This window comes from Ranitomeya variabilis, chromosome 7, assembly GCF_051348905.1.
Source record: "Ranitomeya variabilis isolate aRanVar5 chromosome 7, aRanVar5.hap1, whole genome shotgun sequence".
In the NCBI taxonomy this organism is placed as follows: domain Eukaryota; kingdom Metazoa; phylum Chordata; class Amphibia; order Anura; family Dendrobatidae; genus Ranitomeya; species Ranitomeya variabilis.
In genome coordinates, this window is record NC_135238.1 from 1,829,474 (window position 1) to 1,853,365 (window position 23,892).

The 23,892-nt window shown below is 47.9% G+C and overlaps 1 protein-coding gene across 5 annotated transcripts in view; it reads right to left on the reverse strand.

Annotated features, from left to right (window-relative positions):
* Nucleotides 1–2,219: 2,219 nt before the first annotated feature.
* Nucleotides 2,220–23,892, reverse strand: part of DCTPP1 (dCTP pyrophosphatase 1) — a 29,238-nt gene continuing 7,565 nt past the window's right edge. For all 5 annotated transcript variants that reach the window (XM_077273626.1, XM_077273627.1, XM_077273628.1 and 2 more), the window contains exon 4: nt 2,220–2,864. In XM_077273626.1, coding sequence (XP_077129741.1) covers nt 2,591–2,864 — 274 coding nt within the window. In that variant the 3' untranslated portion in view covers nt 2,220–2,590. The remainder of the gene's footprint in view (nt 2,865–23,892) is intronic.

Sequence of the window (23,892 nt, forward strand, 5' to 3'; positions counted from 1 at the left end):
CCGAGAGGGTGCTCAGCAGTTTCTCTGGGGACTTCCACTCCTGAGAGATCATGTCCATGATGCTCTCTTGGACCAGGAACCCAATCTGCCTTCCCACTTTCAACCCTCCAAACATATAATCTTGGTATCAAGAACACAGTGACCGATGTGCAGATCAGTACATGTGTCCCACCTGCGTACTGTGTTACCTGATTCTTAGTGCACGGAGGGTTTGCCGGGACGAAAGTGACTGCCGGTGTGCAGGGACTTTGACACGTGACCGCTGAGGGAGGGTCCAGGGCGGAGCCAACCAGCAAGCTCCTGGAGGGGACACCAGAGAGTGATGGGGACCGGCAGGGCCGAGGGGAGGTCAGGCGAACCGAGATCAATGCAGAGAGGACAGCAGAGAATCAGAATGAGAGACAAGAGAATGGTCAGGTCAAAGCCAAGAGTCGGATACCGGGAGAGCGACGGAGGTACCAGGGGAACAAGAAAAACGGGCAGTCACAAAACGAAGCAGGAGTCAATACCAGGCGACCAGGTCAGGAACAGGGTGATCACACGAAAGCATGCCCAAGCACTCAAGGGTCAACTAACTCAGCCGAGGGCAGGAGTATCCCTGACAAACTGACAGCCCCAGATAGGCTATTTAAAGCCCTCCCAAAGCCAGAGGGAGGCCAACAGGATTAACCCCAGAGGCACTATACAAAACTTAATACAGACCATGACACTTGGATTGCTTGGGGAACCTGTTCCTCCTTCAGGCCCATAGTGTTACGGCCTGCACCAATTAACTCTTCCATATACTCTGTAGAGATTTTTTAGCCTCTGATGTTTTATGGGATGATTCTTCCCATTTTTCTGAAGCTGAGCCATAACAGACTTCAGACTCTGAGTCCTCAGTTTGGATCCTTCTTCTCATAGGGGGTGATGGCCCCGGAGAAGGAGGTGTAAGGGTTGCTAAGGAGGACTGAACCTCCGGCTTACAAGGGTACATATCTCATCCAGGAGCAAGGGATGTTCAGCCCTAACCACCTTATCCGTACACTCCTGTCACAGTTTCTTCTCGCAACGAGAGAAGCTTCTTATTGCAGATGGCACATTTAAGGACCTTCTTAGCCAGATGCTTGTGGGCAGACTTGTCTCCCTAGGAAGAGAAGTATAACTAAAAGGGACCCAATATCACTGAACCAGGACCCAGGCTAGGACCCCCCTCCACAGACTTACTGAGGCTGGGGCAGCGCTGGGCTCTGCAGATGCAGGAAGCAGACAACATCCATGCTGCATGGACTAGCCTTACCTGCAGGTGTCTTCCGGCAGGTTTATATGGGAATAAACCCTGCCCCTAACACCATCAATATTCCCTCCTCCCCCTCTGGGTCCTGAGCAGGCATCAGCGGGTTCAGCATGCTCTGCACACCGTTCAGGAACCGGGAGGCTACAGAAAGCCGAAACAGGAAGTGAATGCGTTCCACAGTGGAACAGTAGTATGACATCACGTCCGGGTCGCCAAACAGCATGCAGTGAGGGAGAGGAAGCTGGAGAGCCCTGGGAGGCCTCTGGCTATGGGGACCACTGGCCTGCTTTACCCCCCAGCGGGAGACGGGAGCAGCACGGAGGAGAGTGGAGCCCACGACCACCGCTGCCTGGCTAAAGCAGGTACATTGCGGCGCCGGCCATACAGCATACGGAATAAAACGAAAACCTATCCATGCCCCATGGGGGACAGGAAAGACACTGGCAAATAGGAGGGGCTTTTAACCTTTTTGTGCTTCCTGTCCCTCATTAGGGTGTGGTGACTAGAGAAAAAATGACTGCTTACAAAATCACGGCACCTCTGTGCCATATTCATGCGGAATTTGTGTTTGGCGATCATTTTAAGAACAAATTCGCTCATCACTAGTCATCAGCAGGTGACAACAGAGATACAGGGAATGGAAGAGTCACAGTCATCAACTGGTAAGTATTCTTCTGCAGGCGGGGGAACAGAAGACGGCGGCTGGTAAGTATTCTACTGCAGGCAGGGACCCGAAGACGGCGGCTGGTAAGTATTCTACTGCAGGCAGGGACCCGAAGACGGCAGGCTGGTAAGTATTCTACTGCAGGCAGGGACCCGAAGATGGCAGGCTGGTAAGTATTCTATTCTAGTATTCAGGCAGGGAACAGAAGATGGAGGACTGTGCCACAGGCTGGTTAAAACACCCCAAAACAGCTCCAGGAAAAACTCTGCAGCACGAAACTCTAGAACATGTAATTTAATCAATTCTGAAAAGATCACAATGAGAAAGGATTGAGCAACAAACCTCTGAGCCCCACAATTATAGAAACTAACCCAAGACCACAAGCTGGACCCACACCCAATACTCGGTGGGGCAGACGCCATTCACACAGGCGGCCTACGTTAACAGAACATGTGAGGTCGGCCGAGCAGGAGGGTCGGCTCCTAGGACGAGGTGGCAAGAGGCCACCAGTGATTCTTGTGTGCAGATGCCACTTCCTGCTCAGTGATCACTTCTCATCTTTACAGTTCAAAAATAAAAACCACAAAACTTTACATAAAACTCAAAAACGAGAACATAAAAAGTGGAAGTCCTGAGAACAGACCCAGGGCTCATGATGAAACAGAGTCCTGCTGGACGACACCATCAATGGCTGGCTCCACACTGTACTCCGTATACTTCTTGGCACTGCCCAGTACCCGCTCCACAGGATACTTTTTGGCATTTAACTCCATCTTGTCCAAGACAGCGCAGGGTAGATCCACATGACACTTCTCCGCCAGCTCCAGAAGGTAGATGAGGACATCACTAAGTTCATGGCGGAGCGACTCCTTCTGTGATGGCGACCAATCAGGAAGGCCCTCCGAAACCTCCCCCTTCCACTGACTGCCGAGAGAAAGACAGGAACTAGAGAACATCCCACACACAGCCGCCACACCACCCACAGTGGCCCCCCATCCTTATCGCCCCACGTAAGACCCTGCCCCAATCATAACTAGCTACTTACAAGACAGCCTCCCCACCCCCGGTGAGATCCTGACCCGACAGGAGAGCCGACCCCCATCAGTGGTGAGTCCCAGCCGCCAATCACCACTCACAGGAGACCTGGCCCCCAATCACTAATCAGCCATACACAGTGGAGATGGCCTTCCTCCCCAAAACTGATGGAACCCTGCCCCAATCACCACTCAGAAGAGAACCAACCCTCTATCACAATGAGCCCTTCACAGGAGAGCCGGCCCTCCCACCACCGATGAGAGCTTACCCCTGACAAGAGATCCGGCCCCCACCACCACCACCACCGACAAGCCCTTGCCCCAATCATCATCCCGACACTCACATGAGAGCCGGCCCCCTACCACTGACGAGAACATGCCCCAATCAGCATCCAGATCCTCATAGGACAGCCGGACCCTCCACCACCACCGATGAGAGCTTACCCCTGACATGAGATCCGGCCCCCACCGCTGACGAGACCATGCCCCAATCATCATCCAGATCCTCATAGGACAGCCAACCCCCCCCACCACCACCGATGAGAGCTTACCCCTGACATGAGATCCGGCCCCCACCACCACCGACAAGCCCTTGCCCCAGTCATCATCCAGACACTCACATGAGATCCGACCCCCTCACCACTGACGAGACTTTGCCCCAATCAGCATCCAGATCCTCATAGGACAGCCGGCCCCCACCACCACCACCACCACCGAGAGCTTACCCCTGAAATGAGACCTGGCCCCCCACCACCACCACCACTGACAAGCCCCAATCATCATCCCGACACTCACATGAGAGCCGGCCCCCTACCACTGACGAGGACATGCCCCAATCAGCATCCAGATCCTCATAGGACAGCCAACCCCCACCACCACCACCGAGAGCTTACCCCTGACATGAGATCCGGCCCCCACCACCACCGACAAGCCCTTGCCCCAGTCATCATCCAGACACTCACATGAGATCCGACCCCCTCACCACTGACGAGACCTTGCCCCAATCAGCATCCAGATCCTCATAGGACAGCCGGCCCCCACCACCACCGAGAGCTTACCCCTGAAATGAGACCCGGCCCCCCACCACCACCACCACTGACAAGCCCATGCCCCAATCATCATCCAGACACTCACAGGAGAGCCGCCCCCCCACCACTGACGAGACCATGCCCAATCACCATCCAGATCCTCATAGGAGAGTCCCCCCAACCACCACCAATGAGACCTTGCCCCAACCACCACTCACAGGATAGCCAGCCCCCAATCACAACAAGAAAGTTACAGGAAAGTCAGCCCCCCACCATCACTGATGAAACCCTGCCCACTCACCACCCACAGGAGAGCTAGCCCCCAATCAGCAACCCACCACTTAGAGGACATCCAGCCTCTACTCATTGCTGGGACTTATTAGGCCATGTTCACACGTTCAGTATTTCACATCAGTATTTGTAAGCCACAACCATGAGCGCTGAAAATAAAGAAGTGGTGAAATGTTTCTATCACACTTTTACTCGGATTGTTCCTCTCCCGATTTTGACTTACAATCAGAGTAAAAGTGTAATAGAAACATTTCACCACTTCTGTATTATCACCACTCATGGTTGTGGCTTACAAATACTGATGTGAAATATTGACTGTGTGCATGTAGCCTTCAATGGAAACTGTCAGCAGGATTGTGCTCAGTGACTACAGTGTCAGGTCGGTGCGGTTATACTGATTACACTGATACCTGTGATCAGGATTGTGCTCAGTGACTACAGACAGTGTCAGGTCGGTGCCGTTATACTGATTACACTGATACCTGTGATCAGGACTGTGCTCAGTGACTACAGACAGTGTCAGGTCAGTGCCGTTATACTGATTACACTGATACCTGTGATCAGGACTGTGCTCAGTGACTACAGACAGTGTCAGGTCAGTGCCGTTATACTGATTACACTGATATCTGTGATCAGGATTGTGCTCAGTGACTACAGACAGTGTCAGGTCGGTGCCGTTATACTGATTACACTGATATCTGTGATCAGCATTGTGCTCAGTGACTACAGACAGTGTCAGGTCAGTGCCGTTATGCTGATTACACTGATACCTGTGATCAGGATTGTGCTCAGTGACTACAGACAGTGTCAGGTCTGTGCCGTTATGCTGATTACACTGATACCTGTGATCAGGATTGTGCTCACTGACTACAGTGTCAGGTCGGTGCTGTTATACTGATTACACTGATGCCTGTGATCAGGACTGTGCTCAGTGACTACAGTGTCAGGTTGGCGCCATTATACTGATTACACTGATACCTGTGATCAGGATTGTGCTCAGTGACTACAGACAGTGTCAGGTCAGTGCCATTATACTGATTACACTGATACCTGTGATCAGGATTGTGCTCAGTGACTACAGACAGTGTCAGGTCAGTGCCGTTATACTGATTACACTGATACCTGTGATCAGGATTGTGCTCAGTGACTACAAACAGTGTCAGGACGGTGCCGTTATACTGATTACACTGATACCTGTGATCAGGATTGTACTCAGTGACTAAAGACAGTGTCAGGTCGGTGCCGTTACACTGATTACACTGATACCTGTGATCAGGATTGTGCTCAGTGACTACAGACAGTGTCAGGTCGGTGCCGTTATACTGATTACACTGATACCTGTGATCACAATTGTGCTCAGTGACTACAGACAGTGTCAGGTCGGTGCCGTTATACTGATTACACTGATACCTGTGATCAGGATTATGCTCAGTGACTACAGACAGTGTCAGGTCAGAGCTGTTATACTGATTACACTGATACCTGTGATCAGGATTGTGCTCGGTGACTACAGGCAGTGTCAGGTCGGTGCCGTTATACTGATTACACTGATACCTGTGATCACAATTGTGCTCAGTGACTACAGACAGTGTCATGTCGGTGCCGTTATACTGATTACACTGATACCTGTGATCACAATTGTGCTCAGTGACTACAGACAGTGTCAGGTCAGCGCCGTTATACTGATTACACTGATACCTGTGATCAGGATTGTGCTCGGTGACTACAGGCAGTGTCAGGTCGGTGCCGTTATACTGATTACACTGATATCTGTGATCAGGATTGTGCTCAGTACTACAGACAGTGTCAGGTCGGAGCTGTTATACTGATTACACTGATACCTGGTGATTAAATTCGGCTTGTGGTTGTTGTTTAATCTTTATTTTCACTTTTCAGTTAATTATCTGCTTGTGCTTCGGTGTGGCCTGTGAGTGGGTTTTCATGTGGTGCTGATTATTCATAATGCAGACTACTGATAGGTCACTGATCCCTCAGTGACCTGCCCCCTAGCTTGCATAATGAATACCGGTACATACAGAAGGAAAAAAAATAAATAAAAAAACTCTTCTACAGGCTGGTGGCCACTGCGAATATTCGCATGTTTAGTGTCCTAGTAATCCCTGTTCTTGATGATATTGAGCAAGAACAAAAAAAAAAAAAAAACAAACACATTTGACACTGGCATCGCCTGCGCAGTAGCAGCTCTCGGTGTTTATAGAGATCCAATAGCTGCTACTGTGCAGGCGTCTTAATGGAGTAAAAAAGAAAATTCCTCCTCCAAGATGGCGCCACCGGCATCTGCACAGTAGCAGCTATTGGCGATCACCGAGAACTACTACTGCGCAGGCGGCGCCATTTTTAAACTGATTTTTTTTGTACTTGTTCAATAACATGAAGAACAGTGATTACTAGGACATTAAACATGATTATGCGGTTATTCTCTTGAGTATGTGCAGATATTCATTATGCAAACTAGGGATCAGTGACCTATCAGCAGTTTGCATTATGACCCGACACTGTCTGTAGTCACTGAGCACAATCCTGATCACAGGTATCAGTGTAATCAGTATAACGGCACCGACCTGACACTGTCTGTAGTCACTGAGCACAATCCTGATCACAGGTATCAGTGTAATCAGTATAACGGGGCCGACCTGACACTGTCTGTAGTCACTGAGCACAATCCTGATCACAGGTGTCAGTATAATCAGTATAACGGCACTGACCTGACACTGTCTGTAGTCACTGAGCACAATCCTGATCACAGGTGTCAGTATAATCAGTATAACGGCACTGACCTGACACTGTCTGTAGTCACTGAGAACAATCCTGATGACAGGTATCAGTGTAATCAGTATAACAGCACCGACCTGACACTGTCTGTAGTCACTGAGCACAATCCTGATCACAGGTATCAGTGTAATCAGTATAACGGGGCCGACCTGACGCTGCCTGTAGTCACTGAGCACAATCCTGATCACAGGTATCAGTGTAATCAGTATAACTGCACCGACCTGACACTGCCTGTAGTCACTGAGCACAATCCTGATCACAGGTATCAGTGTAATCAGTATAACGGGGCCGACCTGACACTGTCTGTAGTCACTGAGCACAATCCTGATCACAGGTGTCAGTATAATCAGTATAACAGCACTGACCTGACACTGTCTGTAGTCACTGAGAACAATCCTGATGACAGGTATCAGTGTAATCAGTATAACAGTGTGAAGGAAGAAATTAAGAAAGAATCTCCATTTTGTGCTTTTCGACTCCATTTTGTTGTTTTGATATAAATTAGTAGGCTAAAGGTTACAGCTGTTATGAGATTTTGATGAGACCTTGATTGTTGCAACCTCGGTAGAACATGAGACTGAGGGTGTATTGTTCTACAAAACTTTGACGCACAGATTGTTCCTGTATTCTTATAGGCTAAGAACCGTGAGCGTGTTCTTATGCTGATTGGTTGAAGTGTAATTTCTATGACTGTGATATAGTCATGCAGAATAAACGGGGGCCAGAGATCTGCTCGATCCCCATACAGAGACACACGTCTCCGTCTGGTCATTTTCAGTTGCCGGCAACACTTTATATATTAATTTGGAAATCACTGGGTTAACCGTGAAGGATCACTTTAAATCCTCCCTCAACAGTTGGTGCCGAAACCCGGGAACCAAGCAGGAACGCTTCTGCCGCCCGGAGGACAACAAGACAAAGGACCCTCGGACCGGACACAGGCACTGGAAAATTGGGACTGATCATCCCCCACAACAACCACGGTAAGTTGGCAGTTATACTGTCCAGACTGACCGTTTGGTGTGGTTTTCCTGTGTTTGTTGCTGCAAAGAGGATCTGAGGTTTGTCCCCGATGGTGGGATGATTCTTGGGTGGAATCATATAGAGGTGTAGTTCCGTTGGAAGCCCAGTGCTCGAACCGTACCTCATAAGGGACGGACACCCCGGATTAACCAGTGATGTAATTCTCTTTACAGTCAAAATACCCTGAATTCCTGATCACTGTTAGAATCAGGCGCGGTGAGGTGATCGAAGATTGGGTAGGATGCGTAACTCAGGAATACATAGATATATATGTGTATGTCCAGGGGCGTCCGGAGGGGTTAAGTCTGAGACGCCCTCCTCCTTTCACTGAGTACCGCGATTTGTGCGGTGAGGTGATCGAAGATGGGTAGGATGCATAACTCAGGAATATATTGATTTAAATATTTCCAGGGGTGTCCGGAGGGTTAAGTCTAAGACGCCCTCCTCCTTTCACTGAGTACCGCGATTTTGGGTTGTCCCAGCGGGGGACAGGTAAAAACCCCAGTGGAATAGGCTAAGCGGCCGCTCTGGTATCTATACACGACTAAGTAGGGGTATTTCGCTTTAAAGGAGAATCAGTCCGTGGAAGAAGAAGACTTTGAATTGTGTGATAAAAATTAGATATTGTTAACCCAAAGAAGGGAAAAGAAATCTGTCAGGAATGCAGGGAAAATATTCTCAATCTGGTATGTGAATTGTGCGATGAAGATTTTGTAGAAATTAAGTCTGAGAACTGCTGTATTTCCGTGTCTGTGTTTGTCTCTAAAATATCCGATGGGCGGGGGGAGTTATACAGCTGCGTTATGGCTTTTTTCTGTGCTGAGGAATGTTTTGATTCTTCCTATCTCCGTGTTTCTGGTAGGGAGGGGCAGCAGCAGGTCGCTGCGCTCGAGTCTCTCTGTGTTTTCTTAGTGTTGTACGCGCTGGTAGATCTGTGAAATATTGTAAATTGAAAGTGAAATCTGGTTGTGCCCCTCAATCCTAAGGCACCAATATATATGTTGGGTTGTCAGAACTTAGTGCGCCTCCATCCTGTGATCCGGCTGCGTGGATCTGTGATGTATGCGGAGTTACTAATTCTCAGTGTAGAGGGGTCTGTTACAATTGTGAAGCAAGAAGACCCGGAGTTGTAGCCCCCACCTTTCCCTTGCTAAACGCTGACAGCAATTCCCCGCTCCAAATACAGCCCCCCTTTCACAGCTGCAAGGACAGCAGCGTTTCTTATCAGCTCCAGCCCTCCCACCTTACACAAATCCAGTCTCATACTAAAATATCCCTTTTAACCCTGTCTGGGAATCTCTCTCCCCAGCCCCACCATGCAAATTCTCAGATCAAGAGCTTGTTTTAATTAGAGTAGATAACAGACCCAATAAATATACTCTTATAAAACCTATCCCTGTGGGACCTTTCCCTGAAGTTACTGCTCAGTTCGTAATCTCTTCTATATGTTCGGTAAATTTACTGGGGGCAGATTTATTATTACAGTTCTGCTCCAGGATATAATTCCAAGACGATGGTCAGATGGTCCTTGCGTTATATAACTCCTATGCAAATGAATATAAAGAGATGTGTATCCTACTTGCCCTTCCTACGGTTATGATGGTCCTGATAGACCCAGATTCTCCCCCAATAATGCCTGTAGAACCAGTAAAAGTGTTTCTCAAACCTGGTGCCCCTTTTTCTAAAGTCCATCAATACCCTTTGAAATATGATCAGGAGCAGTGTCTCAAGGGGCAAATACAAATGTTATTCGATAATGGTGCCCTGATACCCTGTGTTTCCCCATGTAACACACCCTTGTTTCCCGTTAAGAAAAAGACCCCACCCGGCCAACCCCGTGTACCGGCTGGTACAAGATCTACAGGCATTTAATGCAGTTACTGTTCCAGAAACTCCGGTGGTGCCTAAGCCACATACTCTTTTGTCCCAGATATCTCAGGATGCCGCTTGGTTCATAGTTATCGATCTTGCCAATGTCTTTTTCAGCATTCCATTACACCCAGATTGCCAGTTCTGTTTGCATTCATTTATCAGGGATGACAATTGACGTGGACAGTTATGCCAAAGGGGGCCAGTCATAGCCCAAGAGTGTCAGGCCTACCTTGCCACTTATGGCCCCTTGCAACCAGGAGAGGCTATGGCCACCCCACACGATGTATATAGTATCCTTAACCAAGTACAACCTGGCCACATGTCCATGGCTAGACAGCTGCGACTTTGGTGTGCTATTCTCATGCCTACTAATGTGACTTTGAAAAGGTGCACTGTCCTGAACCCCGCTACTCTTCTCCTAGTTCCCCTGGATCCAAAGGGGGGAGGAGTAGGTGACATAAGGAGTAGGTGACATGAGCAAGGACACTCTTTTTCTTTCTAGAATGGATCCAGAGGAACAAGATTAGGTTTCCAAACCACATGATTGTCTAGAATTGATGTCTCAGGAAACGGCTGGTCTCTAGTGTGCCTATTCTAATGCTGATATTGAGCTTTTTGTAGATGGATCCCGTCACCAAGATAACCAAGGACGCTACTGTACCAGATATGCTGTGGTCTCAGAACATGAGGTAATCAAGGCAGAGTCAATGCCAGCTCATGTCTGCACAAGAAGCAGAGCGTGCAAACTAGCAGAAGGTAAGACTGTAAATATCTACACTGATTCCAGGTATGCTTTTGGCATTGCACACGATTATGGGCCTATCTGGAGAGCCAGGGCTTTCCTGACAGCAAATGGCCACCCCTTTAAACATGCTGAGGCAGTCCAGCAACTTATGAATGCACTACAGTTTCCCACCCAAGCAGGCATCATAAAGGTAAAGGCACATACCAAAGGCACTGATGGACGGACAAAGGGTAACGCACTGGCAGACCAGGCTGCCAAGAAAGCAGCAAGCACTCCTGTAGCCTCTCAAGTACATCACCTAGACACCCCACCATCTCCACTTGTGTTGAAAGACATCTTAGCTCGGTTACAAGAACAGGCAAGTAAGGAGGAGAAAAATAGGTGGCAAAAGATAGGTGCTTGCTCTGATACCGTCACTGGACTATGGGGGAGGGGTGAAAAGGTCTGCCTACCACAGGTACTGTACCCAATGATGGCACAGGTTCCGCACGGGAATGTGCACCACTCGAAGACGGCCATGTGTGACACCCTACAGAAACAATGGATTGCCCCCGGGTTTTCCACCTGCGCAGAAAGGCAGGTACAGAGCTGCATGATATGTGCCACACATAATCAGGGTAGGACAGTGAAAACCCCATCCAAACACACTCCCCGGCCCCTTTAACCAATTCCAGAGACTGCAGATTGATTATATTCGGTTACCCAGGGTAGGGACGTATGAGTATGTGTTGGTCTGCATTGATTTATTTTCAGGTTGGCCAGAAGCCTACCCAGTTGCCAAAGCTACGGCTAAGACAACAGCGAAGAAACTGATGGCTGAGATCATATGCAGGTATGGAGTTCCTGAAGTCATTGAAAGCGATCAGGGTTCCCATTTTACTGGAGAGATCATGTCCGAGGTAATGGCAGCACTGGGGGTAAGTCAAGCATTGCATACTCCATCCACAGAGTAGTGGAAGAGTGGAGAGACTAAATGGAATTCTTAAGCTTAAAATCCAGAAGGCAATGGCAGAGACTGGTAAACCATGGACAGAATGCCTTCCTCTAGCTTTGTTTATAATAAGACATACCCCAAACAGGAAGACAGGACTGTCACGTATGAGATTCTGTTTGGCAGGAGCCCCAATTTTGAATGTTTCTTTCCACAACAGTTGCAGATCAAGTACCAGGACTTGACTAGCTATGTGCAGGCCTTACATGGATACCTTGCCAGAGTGCATTTAACCGTTTTCAGTTCTTTTCCAGACCCAGACAAGGTTCCTGGACACCATCCCTTTGTGCCTGGAGACCTGGTGTATGTGAAAAAGTTTGTGTGCAGAGATTGTCTCCAGCCGAGATTTGAAGGACTTCACACGGTGATCCTGGTTACCCCCACTGCAGTAAAATTTGAAGGAAAGAGCACCTGGATCCACGCCTCACACTGTAAGAGACCGAACCAGTGTTTAGTCACAGTAGTGACTGAAGGGAAATGTTGCTGTTGTTTTTGATCTTGGGACTGGGGGCCATCCTCGCCCCTACCTCTTCGGCCCCTATTGTAAAAATAAGAATTCTGGTCCCACTATTCTCTGGGTAAACCTGACAGCCCCGGTGAATATCTGGCGATTTGATTTCTGTGATGTAGTCAAGTGCCCCGAGACTGAACAGGTTGTAGAGGGGATCATCCAGTTTTATATATGTATTACCAGAAATGACAACAATAACCGTTATTATTGGTCAGATGCTGCCTGGAATACGGGAGATGATTGGGGATATAAATCTAGTGAAGCCATGTTCCCAAGGATGGGACGGGTAGGAGTCTTCGTGAGAGAATGCATCTAACAGCCCTTCTGCAACCACTTAGGGGCTGTAAATGGAATAAAAGTTGTCACCCCCTCCTCCTAAATCTCGAAAGCCCCCAATCTGCTGACCTGCAGACATTTGTACTGGGAAAGCATTATAATTATGTATTTAGTAGTGGATACCATGGGAATTTAGGCCATATACAGCTCCAGGATATTAGTTTCAGACCAACCAAAGCCCCTGTTACCAGTACACCTAAAACAGGCCCAGGTGAGTGTTTGCAAAATGTAGTTAATGAAGTAATCCCCATTCCAGGTCTCAGTTGGCAAGAGGTTTTCTCCATAGAAACACAAACAGCCCCAAGGAAAAACCTGTGGTTAGAATGGGTGAGATACAATGTAAGAGTCCAGAATATCTCTGTAGGATGTATTGCTTGTGCTGCTGCGAATATGCACCTATACACACATGCATTGCTTTTTCCTGATGACAACACCACTGCCTGTGTCATGAACTTGTTGAAAGGTTTGAAGTCCACTGATTGTCCAGATTATGTCCCACTAATTCATGAGGAACCTAAACTAAAGGTCCCAGGAGAAGTAACGGTATTAGCTGACAATTACACCTGCTACAATTCCCACGACACCACAGGTACACCAGTAGGGATCTTCGAGACAGGTTTCTGCAAAGAGAACAGTTCTCTAGATACTGATTTGCTAATCAAACATACACATTATTGTCAAGGTGAAAATGTATTTTCTTATATACCTTTTATACTTTTATATATCTTTATACTCTTTTTGTACTGCTATACTCTTATACTGTGAAACAATAAGTTTTCCCCTGCTAATGCAAATGTAATTGTATTTAAAAATGGCCACCAGTGTTCAGTTTCGTTTCACCCTTGTGTCCGAAGGGACAAGATTCATTTCTTTGGAAACGAAACTAAAGGAATGTGAAGAAGAGGAGGAATCCACCAGGAGACGTTCGACGAATCAAAAGGACTGAGCACTAGACGTATACTGCTTAAACCCCACCTATTGCATTCCCTTTTTAGTATTGTGTATTGGAAAATAAAAGTTAGTTGCTGCTCGGCTCCTCACTGAGGTGAACGCAAGAGCATCAGCAAAGATTGAATCAGCTACGTGTCTGAATCATTTCTTTTTCCGGTACCAGAAGTTCTGCGCTCACATTACAATTTGGAATGACTGGTGAATGAGGATTAATTGCCGTTTTACGACCCCGACAATTTTGGCGCCCAACGTGGGGCGTGGACAGCGATCCGAGACTCTCTGGACCCATGCCTGGATGTCTGTGGATGATACCCGTAGTGGCTGACCTCGAGGACTGATCACCCTCCTTACACGGTAAGTGGCGATCATATACACTGTATGTGTCACACTTGCTAGTGTCTCAGCCGTTATTGGTTTGTCTGTGGTCTCTTTTTGGGTCTGGAGAGTGACCGGTCGAGTGGTGAGATCGAATGTGATCCTGTGCCACGCTCTGAACCAGCAACTGAGAGACGTCACATTCTGTGCGTCCTCTGTACACCACACCTCCTTTACCGGTCATTGTACTCCATTCAACCATCTTACCCGTGACTATTGTTTAGTAGTGAAGTGGACTGAAAAATTGAGCCAGTTGTAGATTGTGGGGCGGCTTAGAGAAAGGGATAGGAGACGCAGCCTCTGTGATATTGTACTAACCGGTAATTAAGACGTCCCGAGTACGGGACCACCAGAATTTTGAGTACAAATAGGTAATTAAGACGCCCCGTATGGAGCCACCAGAAATAGGTAATTAAGACATCCCGGAACGGGACCACCAGAAACAGGTAATTAAGACGCTCCGTACGGGACCACCAGAATTTTTGTGGAGGGCTCTCACTAGGAGACCGCCTCCCGACTGTTTAGAATATCGTAGCAGGATAGTCTGTTAATCGCTGGTGTTCAGGTTAGGGACAGAAAATCTTTTTCTAATACGTTGAGCGAGATTCCGTATTGCAGGACACCAGCGTTGATATCGCTGCTAGTGGTTTTACTGCAGAAAATCACAGTATTCTGTGAGTCATGTTGCGTCTCTTAAAGCAGAAGAAGTCCGTGCCCCACAAGTTAGATGAGGATGCTGTGGAAGTCAGGGCAATAGTTGAGTCACGGGAGGGCAAGAAGGCAATCAAGAATGTTGAGAGATTGTATAAGCATGTAGGATTGCCCTCGTCAGGCAGATTGCAGCCGGCTATGTGGTATAACCTCATAGAGAACAAGCGAGGCATGTTGAAAGATAAAGGATTGTTAGAGCAAGCACAGGCTCATCTGCGAGTTGCGCGAGGCTTGAAGAATGAAGGATGGAAAGAAGTCGATGGGGGGGAGGTTCAGACAGTGCGGAGCCCATGTTTGGTTATAAAATGCCTTTGAGATGTGATTTTACAGATTGTAAAATGGCCGCCGTGCCACTGGTGATGAAAATGCAGTCCCAACCACCACCCTATAATGGCGATGGGCCAAACTCTCCAGAAGCGTGGGTGTGTCCTGCTTGTGGCGTGCAGAATCCAAACTGGGTGGAAACCTGCCGTGTGTGTGGGGCGGGCCGTCCTCAGGGGTCCGCCCAGATCATGGAAGGAAGTGGGGCATGCCACACTTCCTCCAGCGGCCATCTTGGTGCACCCGGAACTTCCCCCGGAAGTGGGGCGTGCCACGCTTCCACCGGCAGCCATCTTGGTGCACCTGGAATTCCTCCCCAGCCACTATGTCCGCTGGTAACACTTTCCGGCGAGTACTATCAGGGACCACCACTCCCTGAGAAACCTCCAGCACCGACTGATGCTGCCTCCACCTCCAATGTTCCCGTATCCACTTCAGTCTCGGGGTCTAGTCTCCCAGTGCAACCCACTGTGATATTTGTAAACACGCCAGGTCAGGGTCCCTTTACCCTCGAAGCTCTGACCGGCAGTGCAGCTTTCCAGTCCGTAATACGTAAGAGACGCCAAGCTATCGGAGATGATGAAGAATCGGAAGATCTGGATAACCAGGCCGCTACAATTCCCCCTGCCCAGCCAATGCTATTAGGTCCGTTCGAATCCCCCCGGCCCGGAAGGAGCCCACTATCTACCCCTCTCAACAAATCCTCTAAGTTGCCCCATGACTCCGAAATCTGGTTCCCCTGTCATTCACGCTATTACACCACACCTCAGGGCTCCCAGGTTCTCTTCACAGTGGGCTATGGGGACATACTTACCCACCAGGTGGGAGCCATAGTGAACCCAGCTAATTCTGCCCTGTCACATAGAGGTGGTTTGGCCCAACAGATAGCTAAAAAGGGGGGCCCATCCATAGCTCAAGAGTGTCAGGCCTACCTTGCCAATTATGGCCCCTTGCATCCAGGAGATGCTATGACTACCCAGGGAGGGAATTTGCCCTGTGATATAGTGCTACACACTGCAGGCCCTATATACGACAACAGGACACCCGAACACTGCCGTACAATGTTGCAGACTGCCCTGCAGACAGTGGTCATCCTTGCAGGACGGCTAGGGAGAGATACACTTCCTCGTAGAACTTTGGCTGTACCATTGATATCTTCAGGACTCTTTGGATACCCACTGGGCCCCTGTATGAAGGAACATGTTGAAGTCATCAAGAATTGCCTCCAAAAAAAAAACCCCAAATCTAGACTTACAAGAAGTCAGAATCGTCTGTTACCACGAGTCTGGATTAGAGGGCATCATGCCCTTGGTAGCTGAATACATGGTGCCACTGATGCATACGGGTATAAAGCCTCTGGATGGGATAACACCCACAGCACCCCCAACTGCCCCGGAGGGCGAGGTAGTGACACATGATGAAGAAGAAGAAGAACTGAAGCTGAAGTACAAACCCTTCACTCCGGTACAGATTGATGCTATTGTCAGCAAGTTATGTGACCCAGACAAATTTCCCATGCAGTATGTGAGGAGACTGGAGCAGATTAGGAGCATCTATGGGGCTACATGGTCAGATCTATCAGGTATTACATCTATCAGAGCCTCCGAATACTTTCTCCACACTATCATGAAGGAATTGGACCCCACTAAAGCAGGACCTCTCAATAAGTTCAAGTCTGGAAAGGAGTTTATTGCTCAACTCACAAAGTGGGCCCAGGATCGTCTCTGTGACGAAGCAGGATCAATACAGGATATACGACAAGAATCTGGAGAAGCTGTGGAGAAATATGCTGCCAGACTAACTATGCAGTTTGAAGATTTGGGTTATTCAACTCATGTGAAGACGCAGGCAGCCTTGTTGGTCCGTGCTTTTATTGATGGTCTGGAAGATCCACTGAAGGATAAGGTCATGAAGCTTCGTCCCGAATTACCTGATGGTCCCCTAAAACAGGCCCTTACTGTTGTGAAGAGTTATCAGAAAATGCTTCAAAGGAAAGAGAAAGAAGCAGAAAAAGAAGCAGCAAAGGAAGCAGAGAAGGAAGCGCAGAAGGACAAAGGAAAGAAGAAACCAGCCATGTATATGGCAGAGGCCTCAGAAGTACCTGTTATGGTGTACCAAGCTCAGGATCGGTATGGACCACCATCTTTAAGGCCGAGGGGGCCCCAAGGCCGAAACTACAGGGATAGACCATTTCGTGATGACCAAGGGAGACCTCTGTGTTGGGAGTGTGGCAACCCTGCCCACATGAGAAGAGATTGCCCCCACAAGGAGCACCCTCGGAGACTCCCTCCTCCACACTCATGAAGTTCAGGCCAACCGGTGCCCACTTTTCCCGCCACCTGTACTTCTTCATCTTGCGGTGCAGTGACCCTGGAAGTGGACAGCCAACCTCTCAAGTTCTTAGTGGACACTGGGGCGGCCACCTCTGTTATCTCTTCATCTCAGCTGCCTCCTACGATTTCCCTGTCTTCAGATTTCCTCACGTGTATTGGAGTTGAAGGCCAACAAACCTCATCACCACTCACTGTTTCTGTCTCAGCTGGCCCTTTCTCTGGTGTCTTTGCCAAATTTCTGGTGTCTGAAACCTGCCCTGTCAACCTTCTAGGAGCTGATCTCCTTCAAAGACTTCATGCTACCATCACCTTCAGTGATCAAGGGATGGAACTGCAGTTACAGGACCCTGCCTCACAACAAGGCACTGAAGATCGTTGTGTCCTTAAAGCTTTCCCTCTGATGATGACTCTGCAAACGACACCTTCCCCGGATTTGCCCAATGTACCTACCGGTCTGTGGTCAACTGGACCTGAAGATGTGGGTCTGCTCAAAGTGCCTCCAGTAAAAGTACACCTCAAACCTGGGCATCCGTACCCCAGACTACCTCAGTATCCACTTAAGGCTGCCCAAGAGCAGAGTCTTGGAGTTCAGATTACCTCCCTCCTGCGTTCTGGAGTGCTAATCAGATGTGTTTCACCCTGCAACACGCCCCTGTTTCCGGTAAAGAAAAAGACAGCTCCTGGAGACCCTCCAAAATACAGACTCGTACAGGACCTCAGAGCAGTCAATTCAGCCACCATCTTGGAAACTCCTGTGGTACCCAACCCCAACACCTTGCTTTCCCAAGTGCCTACTTCAGCAACACTCTTCACCGTTATTGACCTGGCTAATGCTTTCTTCAGTGTCCCGCTTCATGAAGACTCACAATTCTTATTTGCCTTCACGTTTCAAGGATCTCAGCTGACCTGGACCAGGACACCTCAAGGTGCCCAGAACTCCCCTAACCAGTTCACTCATGCTATGAAGATGACCCTGGATCCGTGGGTGTTACAGAATCTTCATGTCACGCTTCTCCAGTATGTTGATGACCTACTCCTCTGTGGAACTGAAGAGAATCTGTTTGCTGCTTCTGAGTCCTTACTCCTCTTCCTCCACTCTGCTAACTGCAAAGTCTCAAAGGCTAAGGTCCAGTGGTGCAAAGAGAAAGTTGTCTTCCTCGGACACTGCATCTCTCAAGGCTCGAGGCACCTCACCGAGGACAGAAAACATGCCATCGAGGACATCCCTTATCCGAAGACGTACTCTGCTATGCAGTCTTTCCTAGGACTCATTACCTACTGCAGACAGTGGATTCCGGATGCTTCAAGACTCATGCAACCCTTGTATGACTGTCTTAAAACTGGAGGACCAGATTGGGAACATGCTGAAAATCCGTATATCTATGCTCAGCAAAAGGACTGTTTTGAGACTCTCAAGGAAGCTGTTGTCAGTGCCCCTGCTCTGGGTCTCCCTGACTACACTCAGCCGTTCCACCTCTTTGTTTCAGAGTCTGAAGGATATGCCTCTGGTGTGCTAGCACAGAAACATGTTGATCGTTTCCGTCCTCTGGCCTACTACTCAGCCAGACTAGACCCTGTTGCCAGAACTGCTCCATCCTGTCTCAAGGCTGTACATGCGGCCCATGTTCTTCTGGACAAGTCTGCTGACATAGCCCTTGGTCATGACTTGGTCATTCAAGCTGGACATGATCTCTCTGCCGTCCTTCAACAAACATCTCCTAAGCATCTGACGAGCCAAAGACATCTCAGGCTTCAGTGCTCTCTACTTCTGCCTTACAACATCACTTTCCAGAAATGTACTACTATCAACCCAGCCACTTTGCTTCCACATTCTAGGGGGGAGTTACCTGAATGGTATAAGGACTTACCAGACTGGAGATCACCTGGTGACCCACATGACTGTGTAAAAGCACTGGAACAAGAAATTTCTGCACCACAGAATGTGGTAACTCAGGAACTCCTCAACCCCGATTTGCAACTATGGACTGATGGATCCCGATTTGCAGACTCTTATGGCAAGTTCCACACTGGATATGCTGTCACCACTGACACAGAAGTCCTTCTGGCTGAAGCTCTACCACCTCACCTGTCAGCTCAGGAAGCCGAACTTGTGGCCCTACAACAAGCATGTTATCTAGCAGAAGGGAAAACGGCCAATGTCTACACTGACTCAAGATATGGCTATGGAATCTGTCACGATTTTGGATTCCTGTGGAAGTCCCGAGGGTTCATTACGGCTACAGGAACCCCTGTTAAACATGCACTAAGGATTAAAGCCCTGATGAAGGCACTGGAGCTCCCCGCACAGATTGCGGTGATAAAGGTCAAAGCTCATGGGAAAGTCAACTCGAAACCATTTAGCAGATCAAGCTGCCAAAGCTGCTGCCATAAAGAATGTCGCAGCAAAGTGGGAAGAAGAAGAAACAGCACCAGAAAAACCCTGTTGGGAAGACACTGCTACACCCATGATGCCTGTGCTTACCAGAGCACAAACAAAGGAACAAGCAACCAAGGAAGCTACCCAAGCCGAAGAAGAACGAGACTTTGAGAAGTCTGAAGCCCGAAGAAAGAAGAAGAAGTTGATAGACATGGAAATGGAATACCCTGCCACCGGATCTGGCTGGAAGCCAGCTCGACCACCTGAAGAAAGATTGTGGGAAGAACAAAAGTTGACCTCTAGAGAAGAAAAGAAACAGTGGGAAGCTGCAGGAGCCATTCATGGGAATCGTAGTTCTGCTGGACAATATCAATTTTCTAGACTCTATAAGGTGGATGGGAGACCCTGTCTACCCAAAAGAATGTATCCAGCCGTTGCAGCATGGGCTCATGGATCAACTCATCGAGGAAAGAACCAAGCACTAGCCTGTATCAAGAAGCTCTACTGGGCCCCAGGAATCTCTACCACTGTCACAGCTTACTCAAGAGCCTGCCCAGTCTGTGCCATCTGTAACCCAACAGCCACCGCCAAGGTTCCACTTCAGCATCTTGCCAAACCAGATTACCCTTGGCAGAGAATCCAGGTTGATCATATTCAAATGCCCAAGTCAGGAAAGTATGAGTACGTCCTAGTGGCTGTGGATATGTTCTCGGGATGGCCTGAAGCCTACCCAGTGACCAATATGACTGCCAAAACTACAGCTAAGAAGCTCATCACTGAAATTTCGTGCAGATTTGGAATACCCGAAGTTGTTGAATCAGATCAAGGCCCAGCCTTCACTGCCAATGTCTACGAGGAATTGTGGCACATGTTAGGGACAGATTTGGGTCTGCACACCCCTTATCACCCCTCCAGTTCAGCCAAAGTTGAGAGAATGAACTCCACAATTAAGACACAGTTGCTGAAAATGAGCCAGGACCACCCACTCCCATGGCCAGATTTGCTCCCTGTGGTCTTATACCATATCAGACACACCCCACAGGGAAAACACGGCCTGACTCCCTTTGAGATTCTTTTCGGTGCTCCACCTAAAATAGGAGATTTTAGGCCTCAAGAGTTGTCTGAGACAAATGATAAAGTTGTACAATTTGTGATTGCATTGTCTAAGGAACTGTCTAACACCCACTCTACAGTTTCTGCTTCTCTTCCAGAATCCACAGGTGACGTGGTCCATGACTTTGTGCCAGGAGACCTGGTGTATGTGAAAAAGTTTGTGCGCAGAGATTGTCTCCAGCCAAGATTTGAAGGACCCCACACGGTGATCCTGGTCACCCCCACTGCAGTAAAACTTGAAGGAAAGAGCACCTGGATTCACGCTTCACACTGTAAAAGAGACCGAACCAGTGTTTAGTCACAGAAGTGACTGAAGGGAAATGTTGCTGTTGTTTTTGGTCCTGGGGCTGGGGGCCATCCTCGCCCCTACCTCTTCGGCCCCTATTGTAAATAAGAATTCTGGTCCCACTATTCTCTGGGTAAACCTGACAGCCCCGGTGAATATCTGGCGATTTGATTTCTGTGATGTAGTCAAGTGCCTTGAGACTAAACAGATAGTAGGGGGAACTATCCAGTTTTATATGTGTGTTACCAGACAATACAACAATAATGGTCATTATTGGACAGATGCTGCCTGGAGTACAGGGAAAGATTGGGGATATAAACCTAGTGAAGCCATGTTCCCTAAGGATGGGACGGGTAGGAGTCTTCGTGAGAGAATGCATCTAACAGCCCTTCTGCAACCACTTAGGGGCTGTAAATGGGGTAGAAGTTGTCACCCCCTCCTCCTAAATCTGGAGAACGCCCAATCTGCAGACGTTCGTATTGGGAAGGAATTATAATTATGTATTTAGTGCCGGACCCCATGCGTATTTAGGCCATATACAGCTCCAGGATATTAGCTCTAGACCAACCAAGGCCCCTGTTACCAGTACACCTAAAACAGGCCCAGGTGAGCGTTTGCAAAATGTAGTTAATGAAGTGATCCCCATTCCAGGTCTCAGTTGGCAAGAGGTTTTCTCCATAGAAACACAAACAGCCCCAAGGAAAAACCTATGGTTAGAATGGGTGAGATACAATGTAAGAGTCCAGAACATCTCTGTAGGATGTATTGCTTGTGCTGCTGCGAATACGCACCTCTACACACATGCATTGCTTTTTCCTGATGACAACACCACTGCCTGTGTCATGAATCTGTTGAAAGGTTTGAAGCCCACTGATTGCCCAGACTATGTCCCACTAATTCATGAGAAACCTAAACTAAAGGTCCCAGGAGAAGTAATCGTATTAGCTGACAATTACACCTGCTATAATTCCCATGACACCACAGGTACACCAGTAGGGATCTTCGAGACAGGTTTCTGCAGGGAGAACAGTTCTTTAGATACTGACTTGCTAATCAAACATACACATTATATGTACGACATTTATTGGTTATGTGGGGATGGTAAGCTCCGTCCTAGGTTGCCTAATGCCTGGATAGGCCAATACACCCTTGTTAAACTGGCCATGAAGTTCAAAATTTTACCTTGGGATCCAAAGATACCTGATGAACCTACCAGAAAGAGGAGAAGTCTCGATCAGCTCCATATGAGTTATGAAGAAGATCCACTAGTATATATTGATGCCATTGGAGTGCCAAGGGGGGTGCCTGACCAATTTAAAGCCCAGAACCAGATCTATGCTGGCTTTGCTTCTATAATCCCACAGGTGCAGATTAATAAAAATGTTGAATGGATCAATTACATATATTACAGTGAACAAAGGTTTGTCAATTTTAGCCAAGATGCCTTCCAGGGTATAGTTGAAGAATTGGGCCCTAACACTAGAATGACTCTTCAAAACCGACTAGCCCTTGATATGATTTTAGCTGAGAAAGGAGGAGTTTGTGGGATGGTGGGAGAAGAATGTTGTACCTATATCCCTCAGAACACTGGAGTGAATGGAAAAACCATGATAGCCCTTAAAAAGATAACTGGGTTAGCAGCAGAATTGAAAACTAATGCCGGAGTAGACTCATCCTTCTTTTCCAGTTGGTTGGGTGGGCTCAAGGGATTCTTTCAACAAGCCTGTCTGGTACTGATTGCCCTCCTTGTAATTGGATCGATAATTCTCTGTTGTGTTATTCCCTTGTATAAAAAGGTCATTGCCAAAGCAACTCCGACTGGCACCTTCCTCAATCAAGAAGTAGACCCACCAGAGTACGATGGTACTGATCCAGGGGAGATCTCTAAGTATGTCCCCCTCAAGAGAGTAGACAAAACCCCCCATTCTCAGATGATGCTAAGAGATTTAGTTTAGGGACAGTGGGAGAACTCCATGTGAGGTTAGTGAAGGGTTCAGCTGCCTGGAGGCCTCTCGCTAGGGGAGAGTTTCTGAGGTGTCTGGATGAAGAAATCCACCTCCCCTTTTCCCATCACATGGACAGTCTCGAAGGATCCTTCTTTAAGGGAAAAACTTAGTGTTTAGGGGGGATTGTCAAGGTGAAAATGTATTTTCTTATATACCTTTTATACTTTTATATATCTTTATACTCTTTTTGTACTGCTATACTCTTATACTGTGAAACAATAAGTTTTCCCCTGCTAATGCAAATGTAATTGTATTTAAAAATGGCCACCAGTGTTCAGTTTCGTTTCACCCTTGTGTCCGAAGGGACAAGATTCATTTCTTTGGAAACGAAACTAAAGGAATATGAAGAAGAGGAGGAATCCACCAGGAGACGTTCGACGAATCAAAAGGACTGAGCACTAGACGTATACTGCTTAAACCCCACCTATTGCATTCCCTTTTTAGTATTGTGTATTGGAAAATAAAAGTTACTTGCTGCTCGGCTCCTCACTGAGGTGAACGCAAGAGCATCAGCAAAGATTGAATCAGCTACGTGTCTGAATCATTTCTTTTTCCAGTACCAGAAGTTCTGCGCTCACATTACAATTTGGAATGACTGGTGAATGAGGATTAATTGTCGTTTTACGACCCCGACATTATATGTACGATATTTATTGGTTATGTGGAGATGGTAAGCTCCGTCCTAGGTTGCCTAATGCCTGGATAGGCCAATGCACCCTTGTTAAACTAGCCATGCAGTTCAAGATTTTACCTTGAGATCCAAAGACACCTGATGAACCTACCAGAAAGAGGAGAAGTCTCGATCAACTCCACATGAGTTATGAAGAAGATCCACTAGTATATATTGATACCATT